Source organism: Danio aesculapii, chromosome 5 (genome assembly GCF_903798145.1).
Source record: "Danio aesculapii chromosome 5, fDanAes4.1, whole genome shotgun sequence".
NCBI lineage: Eukaryota > Metazoa > Chordata > Actinopteri > Cypriniformes > Danionidae > Danio > Danio aesculapii.
The window spans coordinates 6,715,768-6,739,307 of record NC_079439.1 but is presented as its reverse complement, the minus strand read 5'-3'; the positions used below and the strand labels follow the sequence as shown (position 1 = coordinate 6,739,307).

The window sequence follows — 23,540 nt, the reverse complement described above, 5'->3', positions numbered from 1 at the left end:
ACGTAAAAAAAATGAGTAAATCCAAGGAATCATCTTTGAATTTTTTTTCAGTATATTGTGTTCCAATACTAGAAGGAGAGTTCAGCTTACTATCAAAGAGCTGCGCAGGATTATCCCCAAATGCAAAGTTTATTTCAGGAAATCAGTGGAATTTTGGTACATTGCTTGTGATACTTCACACAATTACGTACGTAAACAAATCCTGAAAAGATACTGGCAAAACCACTTACCGATTTCATGAACATCATAATACCAGCCATACGTGTAAAGCACAAATAATGTCTTTCGGTCAAGTCCAGCGGCTGTCATTCTTGAACCAGTCTCCATCATTGTAAGCTGCTTGCTGTTCTCTCTGTTTCCTTGCTCCATTTGTTAGATGTTTGCTCACACTTTTTTTGCAGTCTGAAGCACGTCAAACGCACAAAATGCCCAATTTGTGCCAGGATGTCTAATCGCATCTTTGCATTCACATGTAAATCTCTTACGCTTCATCCGCGTCTGCTTACTGCACAGGCTGCAAAACGCCTCCCTCCCCGCCCACATGTAATGTAGCGCTTGTGAGAGCGCAGGTGAGAGACGTCATTTTTTTGAGAAACACTTAAATATATCACGTTCACTGCATATGCAACATCTATAAGTCATGTAAAACATTTAATTGCTACCTGAAATAAAGATAATTTGATTGAATGGTTTGGAAATTGATGTTATAAGATTTACATTTTTTTTTGCGATTATTTTGTGTTTAATTAAGAATATTCGCAGGATCGCACAAATTTGTGAGTTTTTGTTGATTTTTGCATTAGATTCTGATTCTGAACTGCGGATCTACTGGGATTATCACACACAACCATCTCTAGGATTTGCAGAGAATGGTCTGATAAAGAGAAAATATCCAGTGAGTGGCAGTTCTGTGGTCGCAAATGCCCTGTTGATGCCAGAGGTCAGAGGAGAATGACCAGACTGGTTCCAGCTGATAGAAAGGCAACAGTAATTAAAATAACCACTTGTTTCTGAACGCACAACACGTCCAACCTTGAGGCGGATGGGCTACAGCAGCAGAAGACCACACCGGGTACCACTCCTGTCAACTAAGAACAGGAAACTGAGGCTACAATTCACACAGGCTCACCAGAATTGGACAATTAAGATTGAAAAAATGTTACTTGGTCTGAGTCTCGATTTCTGCTGCGACATTCAGATGGTCGGGTCAGAATTTGGTGTCAACAACATGAAAGCATGGATCCATCCTGCCTTGTATCAACGGTTCAGGCTGGTGGTGGTGGTGTAATGATGTGGGGGATATTTTCTTGACTCACTTTGGGCCCATTAGTACCAATTGAGCATAGTGTCAACACCACAGCCAACCTGAGTATTGTTGCTGACCATGTCCATCTCTTTATGACCACAGCGTACCTATTTTCTGATGGCCTCTTCCAGCAGAATAACGCACCATGTCATAAAACGTGAATAATCTCAGACTGGTTACTTAAACATGACAATGAGTTCACTGTACTCAAATGACCTCCACAAGTCTCCAGAACTCAATCCAATAGAGCACCTTTGGGATGTGGTGGAACGGGAGATTTACATCATGGATGTGCAGCCGACAAATCTGCAGCAACTGCGTGATGCTATAATGTCAATATGGAGCAAAATCCCTAGGAATATTTCCAGTGCCTTGTTGAATCTATACCACAAAGGAATAAGGCAGTTCTGAAGGCAAAAGTGGGTCCACCTGGTATCAGTAAGGTGTATCTAATAAAGTGGGCAGTGAGTGTATACTGTATACAGTTGTCAAAGTCAAAATTATCCTCTGTGAAATTTGAATTATTTTTCATTTAATGTAGATTTTTTTTCCAACACATTTTTAAACAAAATAGTTTTGATAACTAATTTATATGAACCAATATTAATATTTTTCTAATATTTTACTAGTATTTAGCTTAAAGTGTAATTTAAAGGCTTAATCTAAGTCTAGTTATTGAAAGTGGTTTGGTTTGATGCCAATCAAGGCTAAAAAAAAAGGCAGATGATGTCTTGGAGATCGTTAAAAAAATAAAACTGCTATTATCTTAGCCAAACTAAAACAAATAATACTTTTTTCAAAAAGAAAAAATACTAAAGGAAATACTGTGAAATGTTTCTTGCTTCAATAAACAACACGTAGGGAAATATTTGATAAAAGAATTAATTTCATAGGAGGCTGATTCATTTTGCCTTCAACTATATACACCATACATTAATTAGAAAGAGGCTTCAGAGCACACACAAGATTTCATAATGGTGGTCTGTGACATGCTAGTTTTGAGTGAGATGTTTTGTATTATGAGTCAATCTTGTCTGAATCCCCATCTGATTCGGAAAGTCACACTTGGCGTGTGCCAGAGACACACACACAGACATTTAGCATCCTCTCATGACTCAGCGGACTGTGATTTGTCTGATCACAGAGAGAATGCAGTGCCTGGTGACAGTGACAGCGTGATGGAGTGTGTTCAGAAGTCCCTGAGGAGATCAGCCGTCATGCTTGTGCCTCCATTGTGCCAGGGGGGGTTGCTTTAAGACAAGCCAAGTTAATTAGCGTTGTCAGTCTTTACCCCTGAATATCTCTTAGCCTGCCCCCTCTGAGACACCGCTGAGTTAAACACCAGCCCCAACGCTACAGACAAGCTAAAAGTACTCTCGGTGTCTGTCTCTGTCATACATTTGACCCTTAACTAGTCTTATTTGTAGACCGTATCGCCTGGAAACGCTCTTAGAAGGATCTGTCTTTGGGGTGGTACCGTTTCAAAAGGTACACTTTTGTACCTGAAGGGTCCATGCAATAGAGGTGCATACTAGTATCTAAAAATTTGACAAGTTACAGTAAACTGTGCTTTTTAGACAATTGGGGTTTCTAGCTATCTAGGCATATGATTATTGCTTCGAGTGCTAGAGGTCCTGAGTTCAAATCCCGGACGAGCCCCCATTTGTTACGCCTCATAGCTCACAGAGACATAACAAAAAGAGGGACACCTAAAAAAAGCCAAAACTCTTTCATTCATTCATTTTCTTTTGCGGAATGAACCGCCAACTTATCCAGCATATGTTTTACGCAGCGGATGCTCTTCCAGCTGCAACCCATCACTGGGAAACACCCATACTCTCTCATTCACACACATACACTATGACCAATTTAGTTTTATCCAATCCGAAAGCCAAAACTATTGAACATAATTTATTTAAGAAACAATTTTAAACAAATTAAAGCAAAAATATATAAATGTAGCAGACAGGAATTAGTGGTGTTACAGATAATTGTGTATGCATGAACATGTAATGTAGTGTAGCAATGTTGGATGTACAGGTGTTTCCCATTGCAATTGGGTTTGGAGACAGAGCCGACCCTCAGTCTTGACCACAGGAACTCCACTAACTCATAGGACATAACAGATACTAATATGCATCTTTATAGTAGGAATATGGATACTTCAGGTATAATAATGTAGCTTTTGATAAGGTACCACCCCAGTGACCGATTTTGTACCTTTGTACTTAGATATCAAGGTATCTAGGGGTATGATTCTCACTTCGGTTGCGAGAGGTCCCGGGTTCAAATCCCGGACGAGCCCTCATTTGTTACGCTCCACGACTTACAAAGACATGACAAAAAGAGGGACACCCTAGAAAGCCAAAGTTATTGAACATATAATTTATTATAGAAACTATTTTAAACAAATTAAAGCAAAAATTTGTAAATGTAGCAGTTTGGAATCAGTGGTGTTTCAAATTAATGTGTATGCATGAACATGTAATGTAGTGTAGCAATGTTGGATGTACAGGTGTTTCCCATTGCAATTGGGTTTGGAGGCAGAGCCAACCCTCAGTCTTGACCAGAGGAACTCCACTAACTCATAGGACAACACAAATTCTAATATGCACCTTTATAGTAGCAATATGGACCCTTCAGGTACAATAATGTAGCTTTTGATAAGGTACCACCCCAGTGACAGCTTTTGCATTTTTATTTTTCAGAGGGTAAACTTGATTATTGATGAAAACTATATTTTTTTGAGAGAAATGTATGACCTACTTGTGGTTGCTTATGTAGGCTCTTGGGTACAAATTTATTGTGTATGTGTTGGATGAATTAATATATGATTCAGAATAGGGCTGCACACTATATTAAAATGATAATTACCATGATAATAGTATGTGCATTATCAATATCGCACAAGAAATGTGCCATACATTACTTTTGTTTTATGTGTCAATTATTTGTGTGTTGCATTAATAGGTTGTTGATTTATATCTGACCAACCAGATGAGGCCTTACCATCTTAGCACCTGCCTCCCCAGTAGGTGCTATTGGTTAAAGTGGCCCAGAGCTTAAAACAAATACTAATTGTGGTATTACAGAAAAGTTGAGGTAAATGACAGAAGTGAATCAGACTTTCTGCCAAAGATTCCAGTCATTCTTATGGTTTTAAAGTCTAGATCAGGGGTGTTCAGAGTAGGTCCTGGAGGGACGGTGTCCTGCATAGTTTAGCTTCAACTTCCTTCAACACACTTGCCTGGAAGTTTTAGTATATCTAGAAAGAGCTTGATTAGCTGGTTCAGGTGTCATTTAACTAAAATATGCAGGACACCGGCCCTACAGGACTGAGTTTGGGCAGCCCTGGTTTAGATGTTTCTTGACGTCTTGATGTTTTTTGTCTGAATTAGATTTAATTAGATTAGAAAAACATATATATGTTACCTGTTTATTTTAGTTTGATCATAACATAAATATTTTTTATTCTCTAGATAAATGTATTCCCCCGTAAATTCCCCAGTATAGTGCAGCCCTAATTCAAAAGCACACATCTTGATTTTGAGAGATTTATAAACCTGCTATCTTTTGTGTTTTCACCTTGCTCAGATGTTCCAGTTCTGTTCCTGTCACAAGTAAAGGATGAGGTGAACGACAAAACCGACGAAACTCAAGGATAAATGCAAGAGACAAAAGTCAACTTGAGGAGATGCATTGCCCAGTCCTGGACTGCCAAGATTTGCTACACCAGAGAGGACTGTACACACAAACTTTGAGTGGGAAAGTAGGGCATTAAAGGGTGCCGGGGCATCCTCTCACTGGTCAGCCTGAAAACTGTATCCAATTAGCATTTTATTTGCCTTGATATTTTTAGGACAAGCATGGTTATAACTGCTGCAGAGTACTCTGTGAAAGCTATGTGACGTGAGATTTTGCTTTTGGCTATGAAACCATGATGCAGACTTTTGTGACATACTCACAAGCCTACCCTGCCAAAGTTTCATGCTCTTCAGGACTTACAGCAAAGAGTGTCACCACGGTTGCTTATTGAGAATTTAAATGCCCCCGTGGACTAATGGGGCTGAAGCTCAGGATATACTCAGTCCCTCTTTTGCATGTAAAGACACTTGCTTATAAAGACTCTTTGTGCCAAAACCTGAACATACTCTGACAGCATTAACGCAAAGACTTACACAGAAACCCTCAGTCATGTGACCTGAGGAAAGGACCAGTCACATGCTCTGCTGCCGTAGGCTGGTCTGTTTTATTTATTTTTTTGTTACTGCAACGTTTATCATGTTCAGAGTTTGCCAAATATCAAATATGCTGTGATATAACTGATTTTATTTAAAACTACATTTTTGTAATGAAGTAATTGTTCATTCACATTTGACTTGTGAAAGCTGAAAAAAAAACAGCCAAAATTGTATTAACATCTATGGTCCATAAGCTACTCTTGGATAACATGGTGAGCAAAGAACCCAACCATTTGCCAACTGTTCACAGCCACAGCAATGGCAATCCAGACAAAACACCCACCACTGTTACTGTGCGCTCAGTTCTTCTCAACCGGAACTCTCCAGATGTTGAAAGCAGACTTAAACGCAGAAGAAACCGCACACAGCAGGTGCGCTTTAAAGATCTGGAGGATGATGATCTGTCTAAGGGTAAAAATGAGAAGGTGAGGAGTAAGAGCCCAACAGAGGTTCCAACCTGGCAGAAGGAGTTGACAAACGGGCCCTCGCTGGTGGGAGCAGTCCGTGGGGACATGGAAAAAACAATTGGAGCTATGACAGCATTTCTGAAGAGAGCACCACCGCACCCACTTACCCCTGGGCCTACCAGGCGCTGCTGGGTCCCAACACAACCATGTTCGCTCACACTGCCGCTGCCAACTCAGTCATGCAAGAGTACAGCCATCCAAACCTCACCTAGTCTACAAAAGCCTCCCTCACTTTCTGCCACGCAGACTCGTAGTCAAAGCCTGGGGGGAGGCTGGGATGATGAAGACTCCTCTGATGAGCTGACTGCACAGGTCTACATTACACCCTGTAGATCACAGAAGAACCCTGTCCAACATTGTACCCCTGCTGAGCAATCAAGGTGCCAGAAAACTGAGGACAATCAAACTGCCTCTGTGGGTACAACAACACAACCCCAGTCATGTTCATCCGCACCACAAAAACAGTCCAGAAGGAGAGGGAGGAGAAAATCTTTAAATAGAGCAGCAAGTGATCCTGGGAAACATGAGCCTCTTTGTACTTCCCCAACTAAAACTGTGCACAATAGCCATAATAGTCAACAGTCTAACCAAACTGAGGAGTTCCCGTCCAAAACTGTGGCACACAGAACTTCATCAGATGGGGAACGTTGTGTACGTCCACAACGTTCCTCTACACCTAACTCAGTTCATATGTCATGTAGTGTCTCTTCCACACAGACTGAAAAAAGCAGCGATTCAAAACCCAGAACTGTTATAGACAACACAACCTCGTTGCAAACAATTGAAGTAGACCCTAAATCTAGTTCATCTCCCACAACACCCCCTGCTCCAACTTCCACAGGTCTCAAAGAAACATCACAATGTCCACACGCTGCTGCAGAGAACATCAATTTGAGCCCTGGTGTACCTGAGTCTTTGTGCACTACTGCAGCACAACTCGTGTCTACAGTCACAACATCCTCAATACATGGGCAATCATGCATGTCTCCTACACAGTCTTCAGGACGTTGTTGCACACCTGTTGTTCAGACTATGGCAAATTGTAAGACTCCACCAATACCTGAATCCCAGTGCATTGGAGATTTACACAAAGAGCCAACAACTCCTTCTCAACCTCGGCCTTGCCTCCAGATGTCAGAGGAAACCATTCAATGCTCTAAGACACCATGCAGTTCTCAAGGAGCACCTGTAGTTGCTTCTGCAATCAGCTCTACACAGCCATGCCAGAATACTCCAACACTTCCCATGGCTTGCGGTTCCACCTCAAACCAACCTGTGTACTCTGTGATAACTCCAATGCAAACAGTAACTCCCATTCAGTCTGTGCCAAGCTGCAAGATTCCTAATCAGAATGAGCCATTGGGTTGTACCCCTGCCCTTATTGTGCAGACTACCCACACCCCAGCACCTGTTCAGCCTACACCATCTTGTAAAATTCCAATGCAGTCCGTACCATACTTTGTCAAAGAAAAACCAGCAACCTATGGCTCTCCTAAACAAGCTGTGCCATCTCATAAGATCTCTATACAAACTCTCCCTCACAATGTGATCCCCTTTATACCTGAGCAACCTTGTGCCACGACTCCAAACCCTATCCCACACTTCCCACACAAGGGTCCCATTGCAGCTGCAGCACATGTCATTCCTATTGCACAAACTGCACTACATTGCATTTTGGAACAACAAACCGTGGCAGCCAATGTAACTCCTTCCATGCCGGTTCTTATTTGCAGCCCTTCCACACAACCTGCACAAGGTACATTTTCAGTTCAAGCATCGCCACACTGCAACTCCAGTATGCAAAACGCAGTGTCTTGCAGTAACCCCCCTCAAGTCGTGCAACACTTTAAGACACCTACTCAAACAGTACCGCACTCGAAATCATTTCCACAAAATATGTCACCCATTCTCTGTCAACGTGAGGCAATGATGTATGCTAATAAACCCCAGGAAACTGTGCTTCCCTCCGCTAATTTCAGGCATTCTTTACCTCCCTATGCCTGCCCTCCACAGACTGCTCTGCTGTACTCTAATGCTGGGGCGAGTCCCTCCCCTCCTCAGGCCTTCTGCTGCACTCAGGACAGACGAGACAGAAGAGAGTTCATGCTTCCTCCCCCACCACCTCCTCCTCCTCCATACACCCCACGCAAAGAGGGCTCCTCAACTCCAAAAGGACAGCCCCGCAAGCCTCCTGTCCCTAAAGCTGCAAGCACCAACTCTGAAAAAGACAGAGTGAAACCTGGGATAGAAAAGCCAAATGCTGAAGCAGGAACTCTCCATCAGGCAGGTGAAACCCCACCTCCTATTCCTCCCAAAATGAAGGCACGAGCTACAGTGAGGCCCACCTGTTTAAGCAGCCGACGGGCGATCCTTGGCCCAGAATCCCAGTCAAATGCAAACCACTTGCCTCCCGCTGTGGGGACGAACCCCCAGGGTCCCCTGGGACCAGCGGAGGGCCAGGCTGACACATTGAGGCAGGTGCAGGAGCTACTGGGAGGGCTGATGTCTGGAGCTAAGTGTAAGCTGGATCTGGCAAAGGCAAAAGAGAAACTGTTTGGCCCAAACGGCCCTCTGTACGACATTGGTGCTCTGCAGTCTCAGCTGCACAGCCTGGAAGGGGTGTTGGAGACCAGCCAGAACACAATCAAGGTTTTACTGGACGTCATTCAGGATCTGGAGAAGAAGGAGGCAGAGCGAGACGGGTGAGTAAGCGAGTGAGTCGAGGAATAATATGTTGAGACAGAAAGATGTAAAGATGTGAATGCCATATCATATTTTATTGGTAAATTCATATGCACAATATATTGTTTCAGGATTGATTTTGCGAATCACAGGTTCTGTAATTTTGAGTTTATTTGTTGGGATTATAGTTGACTAGGAGCCACAATTTAGAAAGCATAAGAAATGTGAAATCAATGCAGGATTTAACCATAATAGACTGAAAGTTTTTCATCTACGTGTGTTTTTAAGGCCTGTGAATGTGTAAACATTGAAGCACAAGCACTAAGCAGAGGTGTCCAAACTCGGTCTTAGAGGGCCAGTGTCCTGCAGATTTTAGGTCCACCTTGCCTCAACACACCTGCAAGGATGTTTCTAGAAAGCCCAGTAAGAGCATCATTAGCTAGCCCAGGCGTGTCTGATTGGTGTTGGAACTAATGCCCCAGTCACACTAGAGTTTAAGCTTGCGAAATTCTGTTGTATGATGCTGCGAAAAGGGGCGGGATTAAACAAGATTAGACAATTTAAAAAAGCAAGCGATTGTTCCATATGTAAAATTCCTGTCCAGAGAGGTCATGTTTTTATCCTCGATTGGTCTCACGCAGTCAAGTGATGGTATTTTGCAGGTTAGAGTTCACCAAGCTTGAACTTTGCAATGCAGTGAACTGCGAAACTTAACGCATGAACTTGCGTTTCCGGTCTGACGCATTCACGTGCGTATGAATGGAAGTCTATGGGGAGAAAGGTGCAGTGTGACCGCAGCTTAAACTTTTGCAGGTGTTTGGGCACCCCAGGTTAAAAGTGTTCAGGCACTTGAAATTGTACTGTTTGTGTTTTAAAAAAATCTTTGTTTTATTGAATTATTTATACAGTGAAGACTAAACTGTGTTATTTTATAAATGATTATTACATTTCTGTACCTGAATCTTCATATACTCCTCAGAAAATCATACAACACTGTTTAATACACTGTTTATACATGATTCATTCTTTCCAAATAGAGCTATTCAAGTTATCTGATGAAATTGTATTCATATCGCAATATACTGCATATCGCAGAAAAAACTAAAGATCACAATATATATTCTCAAATATTGTGAATTCCCACACATTGGTAACAGAAAATTCTGTCATTTTTTTCATTGCTGGTAAATGAGTGAGACACAAACAGCATGAAGTTGTTCCAACCCTCTGCTTTTGCCCATAATCCCGTGTTGATTCTCATTAACGTGTTCCAGCAGTAATAGTTGTGATGCTTTTTAAACAGCCCTCCCATCTGTCCACTCATCAAGTTCATCACTGAGGGATATGATTGTTTTCATAAGGAAAGCCTCTCAGTGGTTCTTCTTGCTGAAAGTCTTTCCAGGTTTCTGTAGACTGTAAAAAACATGCCAAGACCTTTTACTTTGAAAAGTCTCAAGTAGGATGTGTGAAAGCACATTTAGTGTTTGCCATATTCTACTTTGAGCGATGTCAGAGTTTTTTTAAATTTGGTTTTCACTCAAAAACTAGCAACGTTCAGTGAACTTAATTTAATTAAGAAAGCATTGTCTGTCATCAGTATTAAATTAAGCCTGCTCTGATAGATTGTATGGTGGTGCCTTAATGCAAATGAAGCAAGTTCAATAATGCATAGGCAAATTAACTTAGTTTGCACACCAATAAAACTATGCTGTAAAGCAGTATAATTGTAATACACTGTAAAAAAAAGTACTGCCCAAATTTTCTAGTGACTAGTCACATATAAATGCTTCAATTAGCCCAAATGAAATTCGGCAAACTGATTTAATTATTTATTTTTTAATTCAAGAGTTCACAATTAGCTGATGATTGATAATAAAGTGTGTTTGGCATGCTGTCCTGGGAGAGAGCCCTGAGCTCATAAGATCCTCAAGCCCGAGGCTCCCTCTCATTTGCAGGACGAGAAGGGAGTTTGAACTAGGGTAGATCTTGAGACCACCCTGCTTTTTTATGGCTAATAGGGGTGTGACGAGATGCCTACTCCACGAGACGAGACACAAGATTGGGTTAATGGGAACAAGACGAGACAAGATTTTTAAACTATTTTTAAGAAATCCTCAATGATGAAACATCAATGGAATAGTCTTGGAATTTAAATATTTTGCTAATATAGTATGAATGGAAAATAGATTTTTACTTACAAAAAATCACAAAATGCAAAACAATTTAGGTGTTTTTTAAATTAACTTTAAATTTACGTCTATTTTTTATGTATGCAATTTCCATGATTATTCCCATAATTTACCTTATGCAATAGTTTTATATTAGTCTGTATTGAACTCTATGCAATGAACATGCAAACACTGCAACATATTTGTTAATAGATAAATGGAAAATGGCAAACTCTACTGACTGGCTTTTCCCCTATAGAATTTCACAGTATTTACATTGCAGATCTTTATGGTCAATTTGGCTTTTGTGACACTATCCGAATTTTATTTTATTTTTTTTTAATGACCTGCTTACATTTATCATCTTTTAAATGTGACTCATATCCGATTGTCTGCATTTACACAGTACACGGCAAAAGGCGCAATGACCAGAAAAAAGAGTTTTAGTTTCAGCTAATTTTAAAATATACTGTATACATTGGTAAATTTACATTGCTACAGCAACATTGCTGAATTGTTTATACCCCATTGTCCCAAAAGAAAATGAATAATAAAATATACAAAATAATGACAGAAAATGGCAAACCAACACAATCTCACGGCAATTCGTAACTTTTTGATTTAGTGGCTACTTCGTACGAATTCGTATGATCTAATTCGTACAATTTAGTACGATTTGCTCATCCTCCAATGACGGTTGGGTTTAGGGGTGGGGTTAGGTGCCACGCCTCCTTTTTAAAATCGTACAATTTCGTAAGACTGAATTAGCCAGTAAACTGTCAAAACGTAAAATACTTACGTTTTCTCGTGAGATCAGGCTGGGCAAACACTATTCTGATCTACACCTACTGCTGTGTTGCATTGTTATAAATGCAAGTTTTTATCTTGCCAAATATTGCCAACACTTTGTGTTTTGTATCTGTCTTGGTTGACAAAAAACAAACAAACAAACATCAACAAAAAAAAATAAACTATTAATGCAGTCCTAACACAGATGGAACAACGATTTCCAGTACATACATTTAAATTGGCCATTAAAATGTATTTTAATGGCCTATTCCGGTTAGTTAATTTAAATGAACCAACACAAACACAACTCCTAAACATTACACACTGTACATGAATATGTTAATTAACAGTATTTTGTGATTCACAAGTGTTTTCTGTTTATTTATGGTTGTAAATTACATTATGGGATGATATATCATATATATAAATATATCATATATATCATGAAATATCATATGGGAAATTATATATAGAGAAATAAAATAACAGAAGATGTACTGGCAGCTTATTACCAGGTTTTTGTAGCATAATAAACAACACCTACTGTGATAATATATTCAATTCAATTCAATTCACCTTTATTTGTATAGCGCTTATACAATGTAGATTGTGTCAAAGCAGCTTCACATAAAAGGTCACAGTAAATAGGAACAGTGTAGTTCAGTTTGTAGTGTTTAAGTTCACTTCAGTTTAGCTCAGTTCAGTGTGGTTTAATAATCACTACTGAGAGTCCAAATACTGAAGAGCAAATCCAACGATGCGCAGCTCTACAGATCCCGGACCATGCAAGCCAGTGGCGACAGCGGAGAGGGAAAAAAAACTTCACTAAAGGCGGAAGTGAAGAAAAAAAAACCTTGAGAGAAACCAGGCTCAGTTGAGCACGACCATTTTAATTTCTCCGCTGGCCAAACGTCTTGTGCAGAGCTGCAGTCTCAGAGGCGGAGGCTGGAAGCTGGCCTCAGCGAAGACTCGTCTGTCTCTGGAGCGTCACAGGAATCAGTCTCATGTTCCACTCCTCCATGACCACCACAGTAGCTGCTCAGGATACGGCCTGGTCCAGGATATGGAAACCTTGGGATCATCTCGTCATCGTCTTGGATCGAATCAGTGACTCTGAATAGTATGATATATAGTATGAGTATGATATATCACTTCAAACTATTAAAAATTTTCATGACCGTCACTTTTCTGAACATTTTAGGGTTGAAAGTTGTTGAAGGAAGGACCAAGTTCCCATAAAGCAATTCAAAAGCCTAAATAAGTAAAAAACAATCACAACATTTGGAAAAACTGAAAAACTGTCAATTTACAAATATATTTTTACAGTGTAGTGTGTGTCGCAAAAAAAAAAAAAACATCTATTAATGCAGTCCTAACACAGATGGAACAACATAACTTCATTTATACACATTTCCACATTTTAATGGCTCATTCAGGTTAGTTAATTTAAATGAACCAAACATAAACAAAGCTCCTGAACATTATACACTGTCAAAACGATCTGTCAATTATCAGTTAATCATTTCCATGTTTTGTGTTTTCTGTTTATTTACCTTTGTGAATTGTATTATGGGATGTTGATCTCTGCTCTGTTGACTTTTGATGTTGAAAATTCAACTCCTACAGTTTAACACAGTGACTTTTATGGACATTCCAGTGGTTTGAAACAAGATATTGTTTAAGAAATAATATATAGAGAAATGAAATAACAGAAGATGTACTGGCAGCTTATTACCAGGTTTTTGTAGTATAATAAACAACACCAACCATGATGATATATCACTTCAAACTATTAAAAATGTTCATGAAAGTCACTTTTTTAACTTTTAAAGGTTGAAAGTTGTTGAAGTAAAGACCAAGTTCTCATAATGCAATTCAAAAGCATAAATAAATGGTAAAAAAAATCATATATTATGGAAAAACTCAATTTACAGCTATTGTTTTTTATAGTGTGTGTCAAGAACAACAAAAAAAAAGCTATTAATGCAGTCCTAACACAGATGGAACAACATAACTTCCCTTATACACATTTAAACGTATTGATTCATTCATTTTCTTTTCGGCTTAGTCCCTTTATTAATCTGGGATCCCCACAGTGGAATGAACCGCCAATTTGTCCAGCATATGTTTTTTTGCAGCGGATGCCCTTCCAGCTGCACCCATCACTGGGAAATATCCATACACACTCATCCACACACATACACTACGGCCAATTTAGCTTACCCAATTCTCCCATACCACATGTCTTTGGACTTGTGGGGGAAACCGGAGCACCCGGAGAAAACCCACGCCAACATGGGGAGAACATGCACACAGAAATGCCAGCTGGGACTCAAACCAGCGACCTTCTTGCTGTGAGGCTATCATGCTACCCACTTCGCCACCATGATGTCCAGTTAAATGTATTTTATGGCTTATTCAGGTTTGTTCATTTAAATGAGCCAACTCAAAGACAACTCTTGAGCGTCATAGTCTGTCAAGAATTTTAAAATATCCAAAACATCATGCTTTAAACCATAATTGGTGATGTGTTTAGTATGCATGTGTGAATCCGTCACGTTATTACAAAATTAATCAAAACAAAATCCTTAGCCTCATTATCAGCCGTCATCTCTTCACGAGCCATGAACCATGAAGAAACGTTCGGCTCTGCCGTGCCCCGTCAGACACTGCTTAAACACAACTAAAAGTAGATATTTATGCGCTGAATAAGAAATGCACATCATTATGGCGTGATGGCATAATGAGCATCATAAAAGCAAGATGATTATAAAAACGATATTGTGCATCTGTAATGATGTAGAGTTACTCACTGATGGGGATAGTTTCTAAACGCAAAGCGCCACCAGTTTCATTCTTCTACAGAAAAATTCAATTTCCAAGATAAAAAAGCAATAGGCTGAAATCCTTTAAAAACGCATGTCTGTGGCATACTAATGATGGAGCGACCGTGCTCTCAGATCTCAGATAGTGGCTCTGTGTTCTTTTTCCACTTACTGGATTCATCTTTGTTCTTTGTTTGTTTATTATATAAGCCTCTGTTTTATAATCTATTTGTTTCGTCTATGCAAAAATAACTTGCATAGAGTGGTTTTAGGAGAGATCTATCCGTTTTTTCATATTGCTTCACTCAAAAACAAACAAATAAAAAAGGTTACTGCTGCTTGTACAAACTACCTGTTTAAAATGAGCTGAAACAACACAATTCTTGTAATTTCTTGGGCAATTTATTTATGTTCAGTCCACTTAAATTTGTAATTCATTACTGTAAGTTAACTTAAACATTTTGTGTTGGGACAACATAAAGGAACTGTGTAGGTCCAACTACCTGGTTAGGGGACTTGTAGTTCCCAGCATGTTGAATTAAGTGAGGGAAATGTTGACAATAAACGTAATCTTAGGTGTTTAAATTTAATAGAAAGACTTGTTAGAGTTTAATCTTCACTTTAGTTTGAAGATTTAGGAGATTTTTGAGGTTACCACCTTGCAGAAGCAGCCATGCTTTGGGTGTTGCAGCTTAATTAGCAAATATGCAGTTTGTTGCTTTTCTCAGTGAGCAAGAACTGTCCTAAAATGAGTTCTGAGATCAGTCTCAATCAACTGTATATGTAACTCATGAACAAAAGCTCTTTTAGTTCAATTAGGATAACTTCAAATAAAACTAAGAGACTTCGAAATGTACCACACATAATAGACACACATGATATTATCAGACCTTTGAGTTTAAGTTCAATAAAAATACAAATATATTTCAACTTTTATTTGATAAAGTCATGTTGGACAAACTCAATTGCAATTATTTGTGTAAATGTTTTTTTCTTCGTTGGTGCAAAATAAATTTATTGGAAGGAAATCCTGAAGTTCATCCAATTCATCCAATGAGTAAATTTTTTGAGTGTTCTCTTTATTGGTCTTTTCCCCCCAGAACTAACTAAAATTAAATGACATTCCGTCTAGTAGAAAATGTGTGATTATTTATTTATTTATTTATTTATTTATCAAATGGAATCTAAAATGCATTTAATTCCTAGCGCTCAAAGAATTACTCTTGCTGCTTGTTTGAACTACTTATTTAAAATGAGTTGAAACAACCCAATTAGTTTTTTGTTTTTTTGAGGACAACTTAATTGTTTTATGTGCTATCAAATTAGTAAAAACGATTAGGTTAACTTAATCAGTTTGTGTCGGGACAACATGATAGAGTTGCGTTGAACCCCGCCTTTTTTTACAGTGTAAGATTTGACATTTGCTACTGTACTTGTTAAAGGTGCAGTAGGTGATTGTCTTCAGAAATATTTTTTGCTTTGCTGGTTGAAAGTCTCTTCACATTCCAATAGTAACGATTACAGTGAAAGATCTACATGTATTTACATGTATTTTTATATTCTGGGTAAGGCATAAAAACTAAAAAATGTTCATCCGATTAATATTTGTTGGTACGACAATTCCCATTATTTTGATAAGTAGCCCAAAGTTGCTATCAGCAAATGTAGATTTGTACATCTGCGCACACGTTCATGCAGACAGATCCACCGTTTGCGTGACCATGCATGTTCACATGAGAGAATGACAGCAGTAAAACCAAATGCTGAATCAAAACTTTCAAATCCTGAATCAATATTGGAGTTTTGCACTGTGGAGGAAGGATGACACAATGGCTAAAGTATTTCTTTTAGACAGGTCATGTTCTGTTTTTAAACTATTTTAGTCGCACAAAGCTGATGTAGATTGTGTTGTTATGAATGGGTTATCTGCACAGATGTGTTGTTCAGCCACTGAAATCCTCAGGTGAACGACTGATGTGTATATTTTAGTTTCATAAGGTCCTTTTACAGCATCAATAATGTAGATTTGTATTTAGTTTATCAACAAAACATCAGTAAATAGCGCTCTTCCACCTAGCCTGCTTTACTGAGCTGAAGTTGGTTTCATATTCACATTGGTTCATTGTTTAACAATGACAGCCTGTGATGCGCTCCCTAGATTGTTTACCACTACTCTTGAGTATTCGGTCTGAAATAGCATGCAAGTATGGCTTAGTAACAAGACTAATTCCTGCACCCGCCGGCCAACCACTAAGCATACAGTAGTCGCTTTAGGACAAAGCATGTGACAGAGTGAGACCAGCGATCCTTGCATGCATGAAATATTGCACATTATGACAAGTTTTGCTTGCTACACAGCTGAAAACGTGCTAGATGTATTACAGTTTTTATTGGCAATTACAGTATATACAGTAAGTTCTCTAACTGGCGAATGACATGATCTGGTGGGTTTCTGTCATCTTTACAGTGCGCATTCTTGTTTCAGGAGGCGTGGCTTTGGATGGCAGGGAAGAGACTTTGTTTTTAAAGCTATTATGCTAGCGGTTAGCATTTTGGCAGATCACCCACTAAGTAGGATTGTATACTCCAAAAACAAAACAAACCCAACAACTTATGACAAATATTTCCTTAAGTTGTTTTAGCCCATCTTTAAGTCTATTTACTTACGTAAATGTGTGCAATTATTTATTGAATGCCTTGAATGACTCGCAATTTCAGACCTGCGCATTGCAAGGCCCTGTTTGTGGTTGAATTTAAATTAAATAAATACTTCACGCAGGCCTATCAAAGGAGCATGTGGCCCAGGGGCCGTAAAATGCCCAGATCTGCTCTAAATGTACATTTTAATAGGCTCTAAGCACAGCTAGAGTTTTAAAGCCAATGATAAATTTCCAGCGAAAGCTTAATGTGAGTATTTTCAATTTCACAAGGTTGTTTTTTTACAGCATCGATATTGTACATTCAGTATATATCGATATTGTACATTCGATATTACAATACATTCAGTTAAATAGACTTCAGCATTCAATTAGTTGTTTGAGCATAAAATGAAATGAAAGACAGTTGTAACCGCTAGCGCCGTCAGTAGCAACAGGCTAGCCCAGAAATTCCATTGAAAATACTGGGGTGAAATAAACTGTCATATTTTAACATTGTATATGCAGGAATCCTAAAGATAATTTCAATCCCTTTTTAAGACCTTTTAAAGACCTTCTCAGAATATTTTAAGACCTCGTCGGCCAATTAAAGTTCTAATCAGTATCAAACCTTTAACTTGATAAACAGCTGTTAATTAGTTGTAGTTAAATAAATTAATGGAGCACAATCGTGCAACAGAACTCAGATAAGCTCGAAAGAAACAAACCTTCAAATAATAAATTACGTGGTTGTTTTCAGCGTTTAAACTCGTCTTTTTCCAACTAGGAGTACGCAAACTTACATTATCCCATTTTGCCGTCTGTTTCACTCTATGGTTTTGCTACATGTGGAGAGCATCACATCACCTTCCCGCGTTTGTCGCAAATTACATGACATCACCCGGACGGAGGAGCTTGGCCGGACGCACCCGGCCCGAACCGATTGAGGAAAATAAATAAATTTATGCTTTTTTGGAGTCAAACACTTTGGACAACGCTTGAACAAAATTTAAAGGGCACATAGTTTACCTCTTTTTTATTATTTAATATTAATATTATGGTTCTTCTGAGTGTGCCAGTTTAGGTTCAGTTTAAAACACAATTCAGATTTTTTATTATAATGTGTTAAAAAGTGTCATGTTGGGGGCGTGTCCACAGTTCGCTGATTTAGGGGTGTGTTGCTTCACATGTAGATTAGTTTCGGCTTCCCGCCCAACGTAACAAGGGGGCGGGGCCATGAGCTCACCTGCTCTGCGTTTGCAACAGAGTCTGACAGGCAGACTGAGAGGAGCAGGAGTGAAAGGATCTGCATTCAGTCGTACATGTACGACTCTGACACAGACCAAGCAGAGAGTACAAAATCATTTGTGTCTTTGTACAGTTTTACAGCCAACTGTGTGATAGTTTAAAGTACCGAGCTTGTACACTGAGACTAATAACCACGCACACTGAATTAACTTTGACTGAGGCACCGGATGCGCCGCTCGAAGCCGCGACACGGCACACCAGACACTCTCTGTGGCGCGGCAGAAACATGAAGTGTCCTGAATCGTCGCGCCACGCATTTTTGAATTCTAAACATAGGTTTCTGCAGCGGTCCGCGGCGCCCAGCCGTCGACTTGAGTGTACCCTGATAGAAACCGATGTTTAGAATTCTAAAACGCATGCTAGTTAAGATCACAGGGAGCTTCTGGGATCGCGAGAAACGCAAACGGCTGAAGTATAAGGTAGACTCAATGAGAAGTACACATGTTTGCAAACCTACCTAAAGATACAACCAATAATTCCGATTAGAGCGATAATGTGGAGAATATTGATCTTGTGTTGAGCCCAATGAGCCTTGCATCTAAAAATAGAGCTAGGGTGTTCCTTTAGTGATATCGCTTCGACTCACGCTGAAAATGGCGGACGTGAATCAACAAACTGAGGATATGATGACGCGCCTGTCAATCAATATTGGTGGGCGGGGGGACCGCTCTCCTACGTAAAGTTGCGGTCGATTTGAAAACCGCTCCAATTGGTCCACCGTTTTTTATGTTGTTAAATTGAAAAAAAAAGCACTGGGTGTGCTTACTGTATATCACCCCAATATGACAGTCTATACACCATACATGCACATATGTCCGTCCAAACAGATTGAAAAGTAGATTTTTTACCATAGGTGCCCTTTAAGACCTTATAAAAACCTGATTAAGACTTTTTAATTTTCTCATAATTGATTTATCAACTTTTAATACTTTTTAAGACTCCGCTTACACCCTGTTTTAAGACATGGGGGAAATGCTGTGATTTGAGACCCACTTCATATCATATATCTAAAACTGCAGTGCAAGTAGAGTAAATGTATCTGTTGTAAATATTACTCAAAGTATGAATAAAAAGTAGACATTTCAAAAATACTCAAGAGTAGTGAGTATTACACTGTTAAAATCTGCAATAAGCCTGTTTACATGTAGTTTGTGCATGTGTGTAAACGTAACATTCTGTAGTGCATCTGGTTATTGCCCAGCAGCCACACAACAAGATGTTAATATTAGGTTAGATTTAGGTTGTGATGTCAGGTGACCAAAATTCAATGTCTAGCCAGCGTCTAAGGACAACGTTATTTTGATATCCAATAATGACGTCAAATGACATTGATATTTGGTCGATTTTAGGTTGTTAGAAAGTGACTAAAATCCAACGTCGAGCCAACATCATATTGACGTCAAATACTGACATTTATTCATCATGTTTGGCAACCAAGATCCAACATCTGATAGACGTCATAGTGGTAACGTCCACACAACATCAAGCTGTAACATCATTAGGCTGGTTTGATTTGTGGTTGGTTTTAGGTTTGACATTGACGTTGAGTTTAGACATCAACCCGAATTTCATTTCCAACCAAAATGCAATGTCCCCACTATGTTAGGGTACTACGTCAATCTGACGTCATGTTGACATCTTGTGCCTGCTGGTTGTTTAAGGTCATTTTAGTCATCATACAGTAAATATCCGTCATCTCATCAGTGACATGCATCCAAACAGTCTCTGGGTCAATGCGTGTAAAGATTTTTTACATCTACCTGGACAATTTTTCAGCTGCCTGGCAGAAAATTTAAAGTTTGTGTGCATATAGCTCATTAAAGGATTTCTTCGTGTGGGCCTCCAACAATAACTTGAAGAGGTTGCTTGAGGTTTATTTTCTTACGTACATCATTGTGAGGTGCTGGAAATCATTCGCCCTCCTCTGAATTTTTTTTTTATATATATATATATATTTCCCTAATGATGTTTAACAGAGCAAGGAATTTTTCACAGTATTTTCTATAATAATTTTTCTTCTGGAGAAATGATAGTTATGGTCAATATTATTAGCCCACTTAAGCAATATTTTATTTTCAATCATCATTATACAATGACTTGCCTAACTTTACCCTATTTAACCTAGTTAAGCCTTTAAATGTCACTTTAAACTGAATGCTATCCTGAAAAATATCCAGTAAAATATTATTTACTGTCATCATGGCAAATATAAACTAAATTAGTTATTAGAAATGAGTTATTAAAACTATTATGTTTAGAAATGTGTTGATAAAATCTTCATTCTGTTAATCAGAAATTGGGGAAAAAATATTCCGAAGGTCTAATAATTCTGACTTTAACTGTAGCTTCAGGAAATGCATATTAACGCGAAGGTACAGCTTCAGGTACAGCTTCAGGTACAGCCTAAGAATGACGTAGCCTTAAGATGGTTTTCGAGGAGTGCAGCAATTTCTAGCACTCAAGAAAATCAGTTATGAAACGGCTCCTCGCGTCAGTAAATACAAGACGGTGAAAATCAAAACTCACAACTAGAACAGTAAAGCTGAAGCCACTCGGCAGTCTCTGCCCTGTTTCAGACATGACTCGCTTAAGAGAAGGTTTCCAGAAGACACTATGGCCTACATCAGGGCATTTTCTTGCTTTTCGTGAGGGTATTTACAGAATGCAGAAGTGGGACAGCGCTCGGGAGATAAAACAGCTCTGTGTACAGCAGAGAGAATCTCACAACACAAGCACAAATCAACACGCTGTTACATTTAAACACACCGGCATGTGCAAAAACAGTGCAGCCATAGTAGTTCTGTCATGTACTGTACTTTGTCATGCTACTGTTTTTTCATCTATATATTCATTTTCCTTCGACCAATGCCTCGGTCATACTAATGTTTCAGTATGTGAAATTCTGTCATATGGCGCTTTGAAAATGGGCGGGATCAACCTAGATGATTAGACATTAAAAAAGCATGCAATTGGTTTTGATCTTTGATTGGTCTCACGCAGTCACATGATGTGATTTCGCAGGTAGGAGTTCACCAAGCTTGAACTTTGCAATGCACTGAACAGTGAAATTTGTTGCATGAGCTTGCGTTTCCGGTTTGTTGCATTTGCTTGCGTATAAATAGTCTATGGGGCGAAAAGTGCAGTGTGACCGCAGCTTCAGTGCCTTATTTATCAGGGGTTGCCACAGCCAGGGTTTCTGCAGGGTCTTAAAAAGTCTTAAAGTCTAAATTTCTAAATTTTAGGCCTTCAAAAGTCTTAAATTCGCTTTTCTAGGTCTTAAATAATTTTGCACACGTCTTATTTTTCCGATGTCCATGTAATGCTATATCTAATGCTCATTTCAAGAGTTCACACTTAGCTGATGATTGGTAAAGCTAGTTTGGCATCCAACGGGAGATCCTCGAGCCCGGGGCTCCCTCCCGTTTGCAGGGCGAGAGGGGAGTTTGAGCTCAGGTAGATCTCGAGTCTCCCCCCCCCTTCTGCTTAAGGATTGCTAAGGTGGTGTGTTGCTGGTGGAATTTGAATATGGTGCTGATTTGGTTTAGTCAATTTACTTATGTCTCATGTTTTTGGACTGCGGGAGGAAACGGGAGGACCCAGGGAAAACCCATGCAAGCACAGGGAGAACATGAACTCCACACGGAAATGCTGTCCAGCCGGGTAGAGACCCAAGCCAGAGGCATTCTTGCTGTGAGGCCACAGTGCTAGCCACTGGGCCGCCGTGCTGCCCTATAGAGGAAAAGAGGAGGAGTGGGGGTTTAAGGGGGGATTCTTCAAGACGAAGATGATCAAAGGTAAGATGCTTGGTTATTTATACTGAGTTAGGAATCGTCTGATTGGTGGTTCGTACATTAGCTTGACTCGGGGCCAGCCGTGTCAATCATAAGCACGTGATACTCTCGAAATTAGTTTATAAATAAACTTCACTTAAATTCTTATTTTGTTGTTGTTGCTAGGTTTTCGTGGTGTTGTAGTTCATTTCACTAGTCCAAATGTAATTTGCGGTACATGCACATGCAGTGAACATGCAATAGCCAATCAGCTTTCTGTTATTAAATGTCATCTGTGTTTGCGGAGGTTCCATTTGGATCCGTGCGACATTATTTCAGCTGGCGGAGCTCCCGGAATTTTTTGAGACTTGGGTGAACAGTTCGCGCGGTGCCGCATTTGATTTGAGTTAAATATGAATTACTTTGAAGAGATTTTGTCTGAAACAGGTATGTCTGTACCAGAGGTCGCGTTAGACTTTCTCATTGTCTGTTATTTTGATAGAGAGGGTTGTAAAAATTCCGTCATAACCTATTATTGCCCGTCATTTAATTAGCATATTGTCCAATCACTTTTTTCATTCATATTTTCATCATGAACTTGCACAACGAGCATATAGGCTAAATTATTCATTTATTTATTTGACAAATGAACAAAAACTCCATCAAATTCGTTCAACAGTTTCATGCGTTTTTTTGACCTGACGGTGGTGATGGGAATAAAAATACGGCCATTTGTGCCTGAACACATATACAAATATAAACAACAAAATATGTTATAAAATATAATTCCGACTAATATAAGAACATAACTTGAAATATAATTCAGACGATGTTCTGTAGGACTATTTGCCTTAACTCATATCTTCCTCCTGGTCCGCGTCGACCTGAACTGGGTGCTTGCCTGTGCGTAATCAAACGCATCAAGGGAGGCTGATGCAGAGGCAATTGTCATTAAATTCTGTGTCTTTGCCTCGGAAAGTCGACTTCTCGTTTTAATTTTGTTCTGGAGGCTGAAGCCGCGTTCTGCTACCACACTGGAGACCGGAATTACTAGCGCCACTTCAGCCAGCGTTTTGTAGTCAGGAAACATTCTCCTAAGGAAGTGATCAGAAGTTTGCAGGATTCTCTGAATGTGGGATTTCCCGATCCTGCAAGCACTCGTTTCACAGGGCAAAAATCCTGCAGCACGCGCTCTTTCTGCACCAGGGGCGCGGATGCACCCCTCTGCGTTCCGTAGTGCTCACAAACGCGCTCCAAATCATCCAGTCCATAGCTCTTCGACGCGCTGTCAGTGAGGATTTTGTTCTTCATCGTCCACTGCATCACTTCCTCTTTTTTCACCCTTAAT

General features: G+C 39.5%; 1 protein-coding gene across 3 annotated transcripts in view; it reads left to right on the top strand.

Moving 5' to 3' along the window:
* LOC130228825 (mucin-2) overlaps positions 1-23,540 on the top strand; it is a 261,167-nt gene that overhangs the window by 62,845 nt on the left and 174,782 nt on the right. For all 3 annotated transcript variants that reach the window (XM_056457293.1, XM_056457291.1, XM_056457292.1), the window contains exon 2: positions 4,901-8,716. In XM_056457293.1, coding sequence (XP_056313268.1) covers positions 5,730-8,716 — 2,987 coding nt within the window. In that variant the 5' untranslated portion in view covers positions 4,901-5,729. The remainder of the gene's footprint in view (positions 1-4,900; positions 8,717-23,540) is intronic.